The sequence below is a fragment of the Heptranchias perlo genome, chromosome 15 (genome assembly GCF_035084215.1).
Source record: "Heptranchias perlo isolate sHepPer1 chromosome 15, sHepPer1.hap1, whole genome shotgun sequence".
In the NCBI taxonomy this organism is placed as follows: domain Eukaryota; kingdom Metazoa; phylum Chordata; class Chondrichthyes; order Hexanchiformes; family Hexanchidae; genus Heptranchias; species Heptranchias perlo.
Window position 1 is genome coordinate 34,702,865 of NC_090339.1, and position 17,050 is coordinate 34,719,914.

At 44.7% G+C, this 17,050-nt stretch overlaps 1 protein-coding gene across 1 annotated transcript in view; it reads left to right on the forward strand.

The window, feature by feature from the left end:
- tex11 (testis expressed 11) overlaps positions 1-17,050 on the forward strand; it is a 120,386-nt gene that overhangs the window by 37,630 nt on the left and 65,706 nt on the right. Inside the window, exons 10-15 of the mRNA XM_067996730.1 lie at positions 4,273-4,368; positions 6,075-6,156; positions 6,982-7,057; positions 10,153-10,304; positions 13,196-13,281; positions 14,759-14,896. Coding sequence (XP_067852831.1) covers positions 4,273-4,368; positions 6,075-6,156; positions 6,982-7,057; positions 10,153-10,304; positions 13,196-13,281; positions 14,759-14,896 — 630 coding nt within the window. The remainder of the gene's footprint in view (positions 1-4,272; positions 4,369-6,074; positions 6,157-6,981; positions 7,058-10,152; positions 10,305-13,195; positions 13,282-14,758; positions 14,897-17,050) is intronic.

Sequence of the window (17,050 nt, forward strand, 5' to 3'; positions counted from 1 at the left end):
AGGAGTTGACTTGGATTGAAACCGCACCTGCAAGAAGCAGGTGTAATTAATAAATTGAAATGGGGGTCCAATCACATCATTTGTAACCCAATGCGATTTTAACTGGGGGGATCAGAAATCCGCCTAGTGGCAAACCCGCTAGGTAAAAGCTAGCAGGATTGGCTTCACAAACTGACAGACATGACTGAAAGCTGAATTTAAAGGAGCACTCACCTGTAGCCGCTTAGGTCATTAGGATCTGTGTGCCATTGTGAGCAATGCATTTCTGAGCACCTACTTTGCTTCTTGATGTTTTTTTTCCCCCTCTTACCTACCCTCATTAAGCACTCAATGCTTATCATGGGTGCTATTTTTGTTTCACTCCTTTGGATGGGTAAACAGTTGGAAGAAGAGGAGAAGCAACAGCCTGAAGAACCAGGACAGGAAGCAACTGGGCCTGTTAGAAGATAGTGGGTGTGGGGGGCTGCTCATAGAAGGTCTTACTTGGCCCACAGAGTCTATAGGCCAAGAATTACTTTCTTGGTTATGGGCTGTCGCTGACCTGAGCAGCCTGTTGCAGCAAGACCCTCTGCCTTTTTAAAATTAATTCTCGAGATGAGGGCATCGCTAGCAAGGCCAACATTTATAAAAGGTGGTGGTGGTGGACCTTCTTTGTAGCGGTTGGTTACAATTGAGTGGCTTGCTAGGCCACTTCAGAGGGCAGAGTCAACCATGTTGGGACTAGAGTCACATATAGGCCAGACGGGGTAAGGACAGCAGGTTTCCTTCCCTAAAGGACATTAGTGAGCTATTTGGGTTTTTACAACAATCCAAAGCTTCATGGTCTCTTTTATTTATGCCAGATTTTATTTCCAGGTTTTTTTTAAACTGAATTTAAATTCTCAAACTGTCTGCTGGACCAGGGGGCCATGCTTTTCTGGAGGCTGTCAAAGTCACCATCACTTTTTCATCACAGGTTCCTTCCAGGCTGCTACAGGGGACTTCACCCACATCTCCCAGAAAGCATTGCGGAGCTGCATCAAACATGTTACCAATGCCCTCCTTGTCATAGCAAACCAGTACATTACCTTCACGGGGGACGTGCAGACGTCATAGTTAAGGAGGAGGTGTGTGAAATATTGGATGGGATGAACATAGTGAGAGAGGAAATGTTAAGGGGTTAAGCATCTTTGAAAGTAGATAAATCGTCAGGTTTTCTTTGGAACAGAGGAGGCTGAGGGGAGATTTAATTGAGGTGTATAAAATTATGAGGGGCCCAGATAGAGTGGATAGGAAGGACCTATTTCCCTTAGCAAGGAGGTCAATAACAAGGGGGCATAGATTTAAAGTAATTGGTAGAAGGATTAGAGGGGAGTTGAGGAGAAAGTTTTTGACCCAGAGGTTGGTGGGGATCTGGAACTCACTGCCTGAAAAGGTGGTAGAGGCTGAAACCCTTATTGCATTTAAGAAGTACTTGGATATGCACTTGAAGTGCGGTAACCTACAAGGCTACAGATGAAGAGCTGGAAAGTGGGATTAGGCTGGATAGCTCTCTTTCGGCCGGCACAGACACGTTGTGCCGAATGGATTCCTTCTGTGCCGTAAATTTCTGTGATTCTATGATGGATGCAAACATCCAGAATGCAAGAGCTCTGGGATTTGCAGCAGTGGCCAGCTTCCCTCATGTCCAGTGCATAAGGGACTGCACTCATGTAGCTATCAGGGCTCCAGAAACTTATGTAAAACAGGAAGGGCTTTCACTCCATCAAGGTTCAACTGGCATGTGGTCACCACAGCAGGATCATGCAAGTCTGCACCACTTTCTTTGGAAGTTGCCTCAATGCATTCATTCTGCGACACTCATCCTCCCCCACATTTCCACCCATAAAGGAACGTCAGAGGATGGCTGCTTGAGGTCAAGGGAAAACCCCTCCACACCTAGATGATTACACCGCTCTGCAGCTTCACCACACATGAGCAAGACAGGTACCATAGGACGACCTGGAACTCAGAGCATATCATTTCATTTTGAAGCAAAAATTCAAGCCCTTCATCGCTCTAGGGGCTCCCTACAAATGGCCCAGGCAAAGTGGGCTGCATCATTGTCGTTTGCTGCATTCTGCACAACCTTGCAATGGAAAAAGGATTGGAGTTGGAGGAGGCACAGCAACAAGAAGAAGCATCATCCAGATGAAGAAGAATTGGATGAAGGTGAGTGAAAACCACAAGGAGGGCCAGCAGAACGCTTTGTGGCTAGAAAGACCAGGGAACCGATGATGGAGCAGTGCTTTCGGTGACCTGCTTAATCCCCTCACCTGAAAAGTCACAAAAAGCTCCTTACCATTGACAGTCCTTGTTACCCCTTCACCACTCCCTTGATTCTGCATTAAGGGTCATTGAAACCATTCAGTCAACCCCTATGTGAATGAAATTCTGATGGCATAAACTACGATGTTATAATGAGAAGAATCTATAGATCCAGCTTGCTTTCTGGCACTATGGCAGGTATTGGTTGAGAGGGTGGTGAGGGAGTAGACGTGCTGACATCCTGAGGGAGGACAACATGTGCAGTTCCCGTTGTGCCACTTCCACTCCCATGGGGCTGGGGCTCAGCACTTCCACTCATCTGTCGAAGAGCAGACTGCAGAAGATGAATGATGCCCTCAAAGTCCCAATCCATTTGCTCTATCAGTCTTGGACGTCTGCCTCTTGAGGTGGAGCACAGGTTTGAGCCCATAGTCTGCATGGCAGTCATTTGATCTTCCGCCAAAGCTGCAAAGGCTGTGACCATTGACTTTTGTGAGGGCCTGGCTGCAGCGTCCCTGGAGGTGGCCACTCTCTCCAAGGTAGACTGCAGAGTGCTGATGCCCTGAGAGAGGACACCATACAGGCTGGAAGCGGACTGCTCCACATTCTCAGCCTTGTGGTGAAACTCCTTGGCAGGTATTCCAATACCTGATATATCTGCTTGTGTAATCCTAGCAGTTTTCTTCTCATTGGGCCCCTGAAGTCCGCATCTCTGTCCTCTGCAGAGCTGGGAGAGGATCTAGTCCTTTAGCAAGCTGTCTCCATGGCAGTCTCTGTCACCGGTACCTGCTGCTGCTCACTAGTACTGGGAGCTTCACCGTGTGCAGACCCCTTTCTAACCCAGCTGTAGTGCCAATATCTGTGCTGGTGCTTGGGAGAGATGCTGCACATGACGGTGCCTCCTCGGAAGGGTTCTCCTGCTCTGAGATATCTTCTTCTGTGGGCTGTGGTTGTTGAGAAGGATCTAGAGAAAAGGGACAAGGGATGGATGGCACTGAGAGGCTGGACTGTGGCAGATGACAGGTATCACAATGCAGCTTGATGTAGTAAAGCTGCATGATTGTGCATTTTTCAGAGATTCATGAAAGGGTGCAAGTAATAGTCAGAAACCTTGTTCTTGGAAGCCCCCGGCGTTGAAATCAGTCATATACACGCTGAAACACAGCATTGTTTTAAGTTATCATTATTCCTCTCTCCAGCCTGTAACAGGTGAAACTTGCAACGCTGTACCAGGATAAGCTTGGTACAAAAAACTGCTTAGGCACTGTGATTGAATTTAAAGGAAGAGCCACTAAATAAAAACAAGACAAAAATGCCTAATTTTTGTCAAATTTCCTTTATGCCCGTCCATTGTTCCTGATGATCCCTAAAGTGCTAACGAACATGGAAAGTCTCGGGCTCGTGGATTTCAGATCCATTATTTCTTCTGGTTGTTGGAGCTAATTCTTTGGCATTGTGGAATTGTCACAGAACCTCAGGAATGATAACACCAAGCCCTAACCAGCCTTTGGAAGGCAGCTCATCTATTGAGAGGAGCCTCTTGACTTCTGCAAGTTAAAACGCACACGGTCTTAAACAATCCTTCCATTCACAGGTAGTACTATTACAAGTTTAAGGGATGTGCAGTAGTCCTGATTACATGTACAGGAAAATATTGCACCGCTCACAGGCAATGAACAATTTAGGATTAGCAATAATAGCATACATAGTTGATGATGTACCCTTTCGTACACTTGTGATCACGCTATCCTTAAGTGACAGAGGCACGTTATCTTCATACGGCATGATGCTAGAGGAGTGCTGTGCCTGCAACCATGTTCCTTATTAATGTGTGCATGTGTAAGTGATTACTGTGCTATGCATGATTAGAGAGCTTGTAAGAGATAATATATTAGAGGCTCAAACGACCAGAAGAATTGTAGGAGATACTGTGCCAGAGACCTGCAATACAAAATTTTACAACTGACTGATACTGTTCCGTTTTAGGCAAAGGTTTTGCGTTTACTGGCCAATGTTTATCTAGAGTGGGATATCAAGCAACACCAGGAGAGGGCTCTCAATGCTGTCATTCGGGCGAATGAAGTAAGGCATATAATGCAGTCCTGTAGGCACAGAAGCCATGTGTTATGCTAGTTTGGTTGTCACAACATTCTATATGATTGTAACTGTGACTTGCTGTCACTATTTATCCTCCTCAGCTTCTTCACTGCCTTTGACACTGTTGAAAATACCTTCCTCCTCGAATGTCGCTCTTCCACAGTTCACCCCTATTGTATGTGTTATCGGGTAAATTTTCATTTTCAGTGATCCCAGTGCATGAAGCCTATATCACCTCCAGCAACTGCTCCTCCCGTGCCTAGGTGGTCATCTTTTTTGCACCCCTAGAGCTCCATTCTTGGCCCATTCTGCCTCTTCATTTATATGCTACCCATTGCTGACATCATCCGGAAGCTTGGGTTCAACTTCCACTTGTATGCCAACAGAACCCAATTCTACACCTCTGCCTCGTTCATTGACCCAATGGTGTTGTCACTTTCTCCAACTGGCTGTTTGACATCAAGAGCTTGATGAGCTAAAATTTCCTCCAGCTAAATGTTGCCAAAAATAAAGCCTTTCTCCTCAGTTCCTGAAAATATGTCTGCATCACTGGCCTCAACTTCATTAACCACTCCAGCTTCCATCAGGCTAGGTCCAAAAGAGCAGAACCTTGGTGTCTTGTTCAACCTGGAACTCAGCTTCCTCCTCTATATCTAATCTATACCCAAAATTGTTTCTTTCACCTCCATAACATTGCCAACCTCCATCTTTACCTCATTCCCTTTGTTGCCATAACTCTTATCTATATCTTTATTACTTCGAATCTTGATTTTTTTTCCCGAAGTTCTCCTTGATGGCCTCCCAGCCTTCACAACTATAACTCATTCCAAACACAGTAGCCCTCGACCTCACCCGTACCAAAGCCCACAGTCCTATTGCCCTTATCTTTGTCAAGCTCTACAGGCTCCCTGAGCCCAGCGAATTGACTTAATATCCTCCTCTTGATTTTCACTACATGGCTTTACCCCACCCAACATCAGTAATCTTCCCCAAGTCTTATGTTTCTTCATGCACCTTTCATTCCAGCCTACTCCTTATTCCCTGCTGTCATTGCTTCACTGTTGGTGGCCGTTCCTTCAGCCATTATGCCTCTACAAACTCTCATTCAGTACCCCTGCCATGTCACCACATTCAGTGCCTTCAAAAACCTCCAAAAGACCCTTCTCTTCAACTATACTATCACCCTCCCAACCCCTCTCTTTCCCTTTGCATTTCCCTTTCCTCCTGCTGCTGTCCATCACACTGTAAAGTGCTTTGAGATGTCTCTTTGCACATGAAGAACACTATAGTAATGCAAGTTAATGTTGATTGTATATTTTACTGTTCCAGCACTGTCTCAATTGGGGATATTTTTGAGTACTTTTCAGGTAACCTATGAGGGAGGAGGCGGAGCTGGACATAAGGATATGAGCCAAACATAGGGGAGAGCCAGGTACTCTGCATGGGCTACATAAAAGCCTGTTTTAGGCACTAGGGGGTGGGGATTGCAAAGCATGAGGCATAGGTACCCTGGGAGGATTAGGGATGCAGAGAGCGTGGTGTCGTCATTGTTAGGGGTGGGGTATGGCGACTTCTAGCAAGGGCAATTGCAAAACAAGGTTGATGGGTGTGAGAGTATGAATTAGACAGAACAAAACTTTTAAAATTCTACATGTTTTGTGATGAACTGTTCTAGTTATTTAATCCAACAGGAGAATCCCCATCCAGCTGGACTGTTCTTAAAGATTAAAATCCTTTTGAAATGTGTTTGTCCCGATGAAGCTGTTTCTGCAGGTAAGAAGCAAAGGTTGGAACGGGCTCAGTGCGGACCAGAATGAGTTACAATACATACATGGAATTTTTTTTAAAAACAAGTTCATGGCACCATGATGTTGAAGCAAACACTAGTATTAGAGTAATGAAGCTACTCAAATGAAAGGAATATCTTTATTATTGTAATATATTAAACCTTTTTTTGGCTTAAAAACAAAAAATGCTGGAAACGCTAAGCAGGTCAGTCAGCTTCTAGTTAGCATTGTGGCTGAAAGTGTGGAGAAGTCTGCTTCCAGCCTCTGGCATCACCTCGCATGGCAACAGTACTCTGTGGTCCACCTTGGAGAGTGTGGCTACCTCTAGGGACGATGCAGCCGGGCCCTCGCAGTGGGAGTCTGTGTCCTGGGCCTGAAATCTGGGCCAGCAAGCACAGTGCCATTTCTTATAATTACCATCCTTACTGATCCTCAGAATGCCAACCAAAAATACAATTCAACTTCCATCCAAAATACCTATGCTGCCATTTTATTTTAAGAAATAAAGAGGAGTCTGTGGTCATCTGTAGAATGCCGGTAAAATTAATGTGTCATGGGTGATGCTTGCTATGCTATGTTAAAGCTTGTTGGTCATTGCAGTTTTCGTAATGATGGTATTGCTACTGGTGGGAGAGTATTAAATAGCATTCCGTGCCAATATATTAACTCTACATAATAATCCAATGTGTCAGTTGTATTTAACTGGATCAAGTACAAAGTCGAGCATTTTGACACAAGCTAGTTTACAGGACCTGACATTTTCTGATCCTGTTTTTGTCTTTTTATTCCTTGTCATTTTCGTTCATTTTAGCAGTCAGAGATCTCTTTGGAAAAGTATCGCTTGATGTATGTCTTGAAGCTGCAAAACTACTAATGGAACATGACCGGTCAGTGAAAAACGCTTCTAGTAATCTATATTAGGAATTACTTTAGGAAAGATGTCAAGTCCTTAGAGTCGTGCAGAAGAGATTTACTAGAATGGTACCAGGGATGAGGGGCTTCAGTTATGTGGAGAGACTAGAGAAGTTGGGGTTGTTCTCTTTGGGAAGGCTGAGGAGAGATTTGATAGAGGTGTTCAAAATCATGAACAGTTTTGATAGAGTAAATAAGGAGAAACTGTTTCCAGTGGCAGAAAGGTCGGTAACCAGAGGACACAGATTGAAAGTGATTGGCAAAAGAACCAGAGGCGACATGAGGAAACATTTTTTTATGCAGCGAGTTGTAATGAGCTGGAATGCACTGCCTGAAAGGGTGGTGGTAGCAGAGTCAATATTAACTTTCAAAAATGAATTGGATAATTAATTGAAGGAAAAAAATGTACAGGGCTATGGGGAATGAGCATGGGAATAGGACTAATTGGATACCTCTTTCAAAGAGCCAGCACAGGCATGATGGGGCTGAATGGCCTCCTCCTGTCCTGTACCTACTATGATATCTTATTAAAAAATCATGGGCTAGATTTTTGTTTTTACTGCCTGGTTATTAAGCATCAGGTGGATTCCCTGTCACACTTCACTTTTTGCACTCCGCTCAGGTGACCCTACAGGTGGTAAAGCTGATAATCAACCCACATATGTCTGTCTGCATTTCCTGTCTACAAACCTTACTTCCTGTTGTCACTTTTTTTTTGTTTACTGGTTTGTGTTAAGTTTTCCCATTTCAAATTCTTGGGTCCATATTTCCCATTCACTGTTCCCATGTCAAGTTCATGGTTTGTTGAAAAACCAATTAAATCATTCACAATCCTTTTCCAAACATTTTCATCTGCCGTTTTTCCCAGTAACTAAAATTTCTAATGTTCCAGGTAAAGTTTTAAGCAAAATAAAACAGAAATTCAAAGAATTATATAATTCAGAAAAATAGGATTAAATTTACCTTTGTATTTTTTAATATTTTCATTTAAGATTTTCTTTCACATTGGGTTTGTGTCCCTCTGCCACACTTTCTCTCTATAGCCAAACCGTTCCAGTACAGATACAACACTGGTATCTACCTGACAATGTGGAAAATTGCCCAGGTATGTCCTGTCCATAAAAAGCAGGACAAATCCAATCCGGCCAATTACCCCCCCCATCAGTCTACTCTCAATCATCAGCAAAGTGATGGAAGGTGTCATCGACAGTGCTAGCAAGCGACACTTACTCATCAATAACCTGCTCACCGATGCTCAGTTTGGGTTCCGCCAGGACCACTCGGCTCCAGACCTCATTACAGCCTTGGTCCAAACATGGACAAAAGAGCAGAATTCCAGAGGTGAGGTGAGAGTGACTGACCATGACATCAAGGCAGCGTTTGACCGAATGTGGCACCAAGGAGCCCTAGTAAAATTGAAGTCAATGGGAATCAGGGGGAAAACTCTCCAGTCATACCTAGCAAAAAGGAAGATGATAGTGGTTGTTGGAGGCCAATTATCTCAGCCCCAGGACATTGCTGCAGGAGTTCCTCAGGGCAGTCTCCTAGGTCCAATCATCTTCAGCTGCTTCATCAATGACCTTGCCTCCATCATAAGATCAGAAATGGGGATATTCGCTGATGATTGCACAGTGTTCAGTTCCATTTGCAACCCCATAGATAATGAAGCAGTCCGTGCCCTCAAGCAGCAAGACCTGGACAACATCCAGGCTTGGGGCTGATAAGTGGCAAGTGACATTCGCACCAGACAAGTGCCAGGCAATGACCATCTCCAGTCTATAACCTGGTGTTGTAAGATTCCTTACATTTGTCCACCCCAGTTCATCACCAGCATCTCCACATCATCTCCAACAAGAGAGAGTCTAACTACCTTCCCTTGACATTCAATGGCATTACCATCGCCGAATCCCCCCCTCCCCCATCATCATCCTGAGGGTCACCATTGACCAGAAACTTAACTGGACCAGCCATATAAATACTGTGGCTACAAGAGCAGGTCAGAGGCTGGGTATTCTGCAGCGAGTGACTCACCTCCTCCTGACTCCCCAAAGCCTTTCCACCATCTACAAGGCACAAGTCAGGAGTGTGATGGAATACTCTCCACTTGCCTGGATGAGTACAGCTCCAACAACACTCAAGAAGCTCGACACCATCCAGGACAAAGCAGCCCACTTGATTGGCACCCCATCTACCACCCTAAACACTCACTCCCTTCACCACCGGCGCACAGTGGCTGCAGTGTGTACCATCCATAGGATGCACTGCAGCAACTCGCCAAGGCTTCAACAGCACCTCCCAAACCCGCAACATCTGCCACCTAGAAGGACAAGAGCAGCAGGCACATGGGAACAACACCACCTGCACGTTCCCCTCCAAGTCACACACAACCCGACTTGGAAATATATCGCCGTTCCTTCATCGTCGCTGGGTCAAAATCCTGGAACTCCCTTCCTAACAGCACTGTTGGAGAACCTTCACACAGTGCTGTTAGGAAGGGAGTTCCAGGATTTTGACCCAGCGGACTGCAGCGGTTCAAGAAGACGGCTCACCACCACATTCTTTAGGGCAATTAGGGATGGACAATAAATGCTGGCCTTGCCAGCGACGCCCAGATCCCATGAACGAATAAAAAAAAAAGATTCTCCTGAATATTTGCGCTATAGTAATGCCGCATCTGCTGCCATTATTCTAGCGCAGAAGTTCCAGGAAATTATGGCATGAATGAGCTTTGCCAGTTTTATTCACACGCCAAAATTTCCTGGGCCATTTGTGCCATTTTTTTGAGACCCTCGCTGGAACAGGTAAAAGTTATAATAGCTTGCCCCCCATTGAAAACAGCGGTGATGGCATTTTTCCTTGATACACGTTAGTTTTCTGGCCACTTGCAGGCATGCTGATGAAGAAAGTCGCACACACAACTGGCTGTGTCTACTTAGATTATAAGAGACTTTAGGGTTTAGTGATTTCCAGGATATTATGCATACTGGAATTTGATAATTACAAGGAGTGCTTATTGTTGAAAACATCAATGTAGTGCTGACTTACTAACTAATGCAGTGGCTTTCAACAGAGATGCACTGTCCTTTGAGTTTCTGACAACTCTGTCTAAGCAGTTTGAAACCTGCCATGACATTGGGAAGGTTGTGTTGATGCATGTTATGCAACTGCTGCAGAGAGGCAAGGAGCTCCTTGCCAAGCAGAAAATGGAAGACATTATTGCAGGTAGGAAATGATTAAGAGAATTGGAAAATCTTATGGTAATAATTGGGTATAATATATTATTCATTGCTCAGGTACATGCCTTTCACTGTCCTTTTCTCCCTTGAAGAGATTTGGCACCATTGGGCTGATTTTCAGACTGGCAAAATTGGTCCTATTGGTATGATTTTGGAATGTAGGACCAGAAAACGGTGTAAATTCCATTTTAGCTAGATCACTATTGAATTTAGACACCACATTATTTTCCAGCAGACTTCTAGGCATAAACAGGGCAATTTTCCATTTAGAGTGTAGGGGCAGCTGGCCCAGTGCATTTCATGTCACATCCTGTAAACATCCCCATCCTCAATGATGCCGGAGTCCAGCACGTGAGTGCAAAAGACAAAGTTGAAGCGTTTGCAACCATCTTCAGCCAGAAGTGCCGAGTGGATGATCCATCTCAGCTTCCTCCCGATATCCCCACCATCACAGAAGCCAATTTGATTCACTCCACATGATTTCAAGAAATGGCTGAGTGCACTGGATACAGCAAAGGCTATGGGCCCCGACAACATCCCGGCTGTAGTGCTGAAGACTTGTGCTCCAGAACTAGCTGCACCTCTAGCCAAACTGTTCCAGTATAGTTGCAACACTGGCATCTACCCGACAACGTGGAAAATTGCCCAGGTATGTCCTGTCCACAAAAAGCAGGACAAATCCAATTACCGCCCCATCAGTCTACACTCAATCATCAGCAAAGTGATGGAAAGTGTCGTTGATAGTGCTATCAAGCGGCACTTACTCACCAATAACTCACCATGGCTGCAGTGTGTACCATCCACAGGATGCACTGCAAGGTTTCTTCGACAGCACCTCCCAAACCCTCGACCTCTACCACCTAGAAGGACAAGGGCAGCAGGCACATGGGAACAACACCACCTGCACGGTTCCCTCCAAGTCACATACCATCCTGACTTGTAAATATATTGCTGTTCCTTCATCGTCGCTGGGTCAAAATCCTGGAACTCCCTACCAAACAGCACTGTGGGAGAACCTTCACCAAATGGACTGCAGCGGTTCAAGAATGCTGCTCACCACCACCTTCTCAAGGGCAATTAGGGATGGGCAATAAATGCACGCCCACATCCCATGAACGTATAAAAAAAAACAGCCACAAGAAGGGAACCTGTCAGAATGTTCCAGTGTCCTCTTATTTAAATAATTGGGCCATGTGCTGGTAGCATGAAGGCTGTGGGGGGTGGGGAGGGAGGATGTGGAGATCTGGGATAGCAGCATAAAAGAGCAGCTGCTGTACCTTAGAGGAGCACTTGTATTACTTGCTTGTTATGAGCGAACCCTTTGGATTATCTTTCACTATTATGAGGAAACCCATTTTCAAGCATGATACACCTTCCAAGGAAAATTTCAGTCATATTGGTTAGAGCCATAAAAGATGTAACCACACACACTTTTATGCTGTTCTTGTACTCTTGTTTTGGGAGGCACAGTGACCAGTTGCAAGATTTCAGATTTTTTGCTCAAATTTGGAAGAAATAATTTTTTACTGATTCACCCTTGAAAAAAAGCTTCCCATTAATAAACACAAATCTATCAAATTCTTTAATTGTTTGTTTCCTTTGTTCATTACCAAAAATATGTGTGCCATGTGTTGATTGACCCCTTATTGATTAGAGCCGTTATAGCTGTCTTTCCCTTTTATCCCCCTTGAAATGATGGTTTGGCATGCGTCCTGTAGTTGTTTCGGTTCCTTTCTGTGCTAGGAAAACGGTGGGAATCCTTCAACCCATTTGCCTTCCAAGTTAGCTTGTACATTGCCTTTTTCCAATATTTTGGATAATGAATTGGATTCAGGCAAGGGCATAAACTAAAGAGCAAAATGGAAAGGATTATTTTTATTGAGAGACTAAGGTGAAGGGCCAACACATTTAGCGCAGGACAATACCGAGGTTTCAAAGAATGGAAACAATGTAAAGGTATGTTAGGAAGTTTTGATTCCTCAAGATTCCACATAGATAACTTTGCTCATCTTAGTGCATCCATTCAGAAAAAAATTACAGCAAACTCTCATTTAACTTCTCGCCCCCCCCGCCCCCCCCCCCCCCCATCACAGCATCCGTTTCTTAAACAATTCCAGCGTTTTTGCCTCTACCTCCCTACCCAGAAGTCTCTTCCATGTATTGGTCGACCTTGGTCTGAAGAAGAATTTCCCGACAGTAGTTCTAAATTTGTGTTTTACCAGCATGAGCTGTGCTTTTTCCTATCGTTGAATTTGAAGCCTATTTCTGGATTTACCTTTTGGTGTCTTATGCACCTCTGTAATGTCATCTCTCAATCACCTCCTTTCAAGATTTAGGAGCCCAAGTTCTCCAGTCTTGTCTCATAACTCACTGCTCTGATGCTAGCCTTATTGTTCTTCGCTAGTCTGCCTCCAAAGCTTGAATATCTATCTTGTGCCTCTTTAATCAGAACTGGACACAGTACTCAGGGAGTGGTTTGACCAGAGCATGGTATAGGTTAAGCATAACTTCCTCCAATTTATATTATATTGTTTGGACTAAACAGTTCAGCATTCTATTTGCTTTATTGTATATAGCTCCACAGTTTGATTTATAAATTCATGTTTTATGAGGAATGTTCAGTTATTTGAAAAGAAACAACTAAAGCTAATGATCTAAAACTACTGCAGATAAGATAGCTCATAGGCTGGTTTGCTGGGGATTAAGTGCTTGGGAAACACTTCCACAGCAAACAGCATCAGTGGGTCAAGGGAAAAATTCCAATTTTTCATCAAGTATTGTTGTTGAATGGTAATGTTCTTCACTTCCTTTATTTCAGTTTCCAACCTTTTCTGTTTATTTTTACTGTGGTCAATCTCTTCTGATCACTATCTTTAGGTCATTACACAGGGAAACGACTTTCATCAGATATTCTCACTCGATTTCACATTATTCTCTGGGAAAGAGCTGCCAAAAATTTTGAGGTGAGACACAATACTAGAAACTTCATGAGAAATCCAATCAAAAGGTATATCATGCAACCTGTACTTGGGTGACCTTTACAGGGTGGTCACCTCTCCATTGCAATCACTTTTCTTGATCCTAATATTACCATTGAAGTCCTAATATTATTTGCCGTTGAAGTCAATGTAAATTGTCTTTAAAATAGCACTTCACTTGGCTGCTTTATACTCCATATATTTTATCAGTATATAAAGATCCAGATCCAGAGAGTAGAACAGAGTCTTTGATTTAACTTGTTGTCAGATGAGGTTGATATCCTTAGGCATAATTTTGCACAGAAAATAGTTGTGCAACAGTAGAGGGGTAATTTTTCAAGGCTGCAGTCCCAGCGTGGAGCCTAACTGAATGGGACTATGGGTCACAAAATTGTTCCTATTGTGCTATTGCCTTTTGTCTGATGCGTACTCCTGTCCAGTAAGGCTCCAGGAACAGAGTCTTGTAGAATTACTTCTTAGAAGCACTTGTAATGGTTCCCCATGATTAGAATTGATCTGCCTCACACGTCACCACAATATTTCAGGGCAGTGTAACCTTTCTGCGTGTCATGTTTTGAAAGTTCTTATTTTACGACTGTATTTGGGGGGAAAAAAACATTCGCTTCTGACTACTCCTTCAGTGTCAATCTTCTGCTATGGGGCTTCCATTTTTTTCTCCCTCCCCCATTCAATAAAAGCCACTGTGGTATTTCCTATAGGAATATCTCTCTATCTGTGCTTTTTGGAGGTAGAAAAAAAGGAACAGAGGGAGGCCAGGCTGACCAAGGACCACAGGAGGTGTGTTCCGTCCACCAGCCATTAGGCCTCCCCAAAATGTACAGACCAGGGTGCTCTAATCTCCAACTGATCCAACTTGTGGAGGATGCAGTTAAGCCCAGTTATCCGCAGGCAGGTCATGAGAGGGTGTATGCATCAAATAATTATTTATCATGTGAGGCTTTGAGTGGGACACATGCTTGTAAGGCTACCAAAGAAGTAACATTTAGATGTGAAAGTTGGGAGTATAAAATGCCTTGTGGAACCTTCTGAATATTAAAGAAAAGCTCTTTGGCACTTCAACTCAGTGCGAGGAAGGTAGCTGCAACTGTCAAACCTGGTTAGCAATGTGCATTCTTGGAAGGTGTGGCTGAGTTCTTTTATCTTGTTTTACTTGGTCAGGTCATTAAACTTCTTCCAGCAATGTGTGGTCATCTGGAGGGTCATGGAGGAGCACTTACTGCCAAGGCGCTTCTGCTTCACTGTACCTGGGTGGTTCCTTTGGCTGGTCTATTTCGCCCACCGCCACAACCCCCTGTCCCAAACTTGGTCTTTCTCTTTATCCTAATTTGTTGCACCATAACCATGATTGCAAGTTTTGAAAAATGCAGACCACTTAGCCTTTAAAGAGTAGTGAGTGAGAATCACTTTCTTTTAATGCCAAATTTATCCTCTCATTTTTCAGGGGCAGAATTATTCAGAGGCTCTTCAATGGTACAGTTATTCTTTAAGTTTTTTTTGTGCTGGACAACTGGATCAGAATCTGGCTAGGCTGCAGAGAAACAGGGCGTCTTGCTACCTGCATCTGAATCAGCAAGAAAAGGTAATGTCTCTCATGCACTAACAGATCCCCTGTGTTTTTGTTCACAGTAAGTTGGAGGCTATGCTGTTAGAAGAGAGGCCCCCATATTTACGGGGAGGGAGTGAGGGAGCGTGTTTGCAGGTGTTGGGGGGAAAACTGCAGGTCCTCATTATCATTCTTTTTATTATGTTTCCTAGCCAGCCAGATTGACAGGCTGGCCGGCAAGACAGTTTGCGGTAGAAGGCTACAACTGGGGACCATTGAGGATGGTGATTGAAAGGTGGGGGGTTTGACAGATCGCGGGGCAGAAGCGGGGGGGCGGGGGGGTCCGTAGATCCTGGTTTTTGGGGGGTGGGGGTGGGGTTGGCTGATCACGGCGGGAAGGAGAGGCCGCGGCAGGAGGAGCTGGGGGGAGCACTCTGTTCCAAAGGCTCACAAGCATTGTTGGAAAAGTACTTACCTGCTTGATCTGGCTGCTCTGGTCTCCATTTATCTGCCAGGTTTCCTGATCCCTGGAAAACCCGGCCAGCCAGCATTAAATTGAATCAGGCTCCCAGCTACACTTTAGGAGCCTGATTTAAATACTATTATGAAGTGTCCCGCCTCTTGAGAGTGGGACACAGACATGGCACGAAACCTACCGCCAAAAAATGGCAAAGGGTGTGCGCGTGGCGAATTGTGGTTGCATTTTGCAATTTAAAAAAAAATTAAACACCCCCTGCCCCCGACCGTCTCCCGCCCGTAGTGTGAGGGTTAATATCGACCCCAGAATGTGGGAATAGGGCAGGGTGCACGTAGCTACTGAAAAAACGAGGAAATAAATTTTTGAGGGAGTGCTCAGAAGTGAAGTTTGTCTGTTTTGATTGGTTCTTGGAAAATTTGATCAAAACATGACAAAACACTTTGACAATACCACGATGTAACACACACACCAGGAATTTCCTTGGGGGTTCTCCCAATCAGCTGCTGTGGTAGAAAATCGGCGGAAACTCTGTTCACACAATGTATCTGGGGTCTCCACTGATCTTCCACTGAAGTTAGGGCGGCCAATTGGGAGAATCGCTGAGGAAATTCCCGGCAGTAAAGTAATCTTATTAAGGCAAATGATTTATAGTGACTGAATAAATCAAATCCTGTTTTTATTAATATTCTGGAATTTTTACTGGGTTTTCAGGGATTAAATTATGTGATACTGTTAATTTTGCCATGAAAACTGTGGATCATTGGTTTTTATTATTATGTTTATTGATCTATGTACTCAATTTTTATGTCTTAGCTTTTTTAAAGCCCAAATTACACAGCAAGATGGTAGGCAACCGACACTAGGGGCCCGATATTAGGAGGGAGGCAGGTTGGCAGCGGGGGTCGACTGGGCCTGTGGGTAACGCGCCCAGTTATTTCGGGGTGCTCTGCACGCAATCGCGGCTTAATTGAAGGTACTTACCTTGGCTTCCGGGTTTCGCACTGGAAAGCTGCGCAGCGGGCGGACTGCGCAGCTGCATCATAGGCTGTCAGCTGGAGGAGCCCTATTTAAAGGGGCAGTCCTCCACTGACTGATGCTGCAGAAAATATGCAAAATTACAGCATGGAGCAGCCCAGGGGAAAGGCTGCTCCCAGGTTTAATGATGCCTCACTCCAGATCTTACTGGATGGGGTGAGGAGGATGGGGAGGACAGATATCTTCTCCCCGGCAGACGGGAGGAAGTGGCCTGCCTCTGCCACCACGGAGGCCTGGCTCGAGGTGGCAGAGGAGGTCACCTGCACCACCAACATATCGCGCACCTGCATTGAGTGCAGGAGGCGCTTCAATGACCTAAGTAGGTCAGCTGAAGTGAGTACACTTACTTAATACCCTACACTCCGTCTGCCACATCACCACCCCCACCCCACATCTCCTTCTGCACTACCAACACTACTCTTATCACTTCACTCCTCACACCCACTCAAAGCTCATCCTCATCTTACCTGCACTTACTCACCTCGCCAGTACTCATCCCACCGCTACCACTCAACTCAATTCTCATACAATCTCATAGCTCTATCTCAGACTCACCCTCTCATGCATCTCTTTCACGGTCAGCCTCACTCAACCTGCCACTACCTGTGCTGCAGCCACAGGGCATGCATCACATATGTGCAGTAGGAAGCGTAAGGCAAACGTGTCGTGAGCATGAA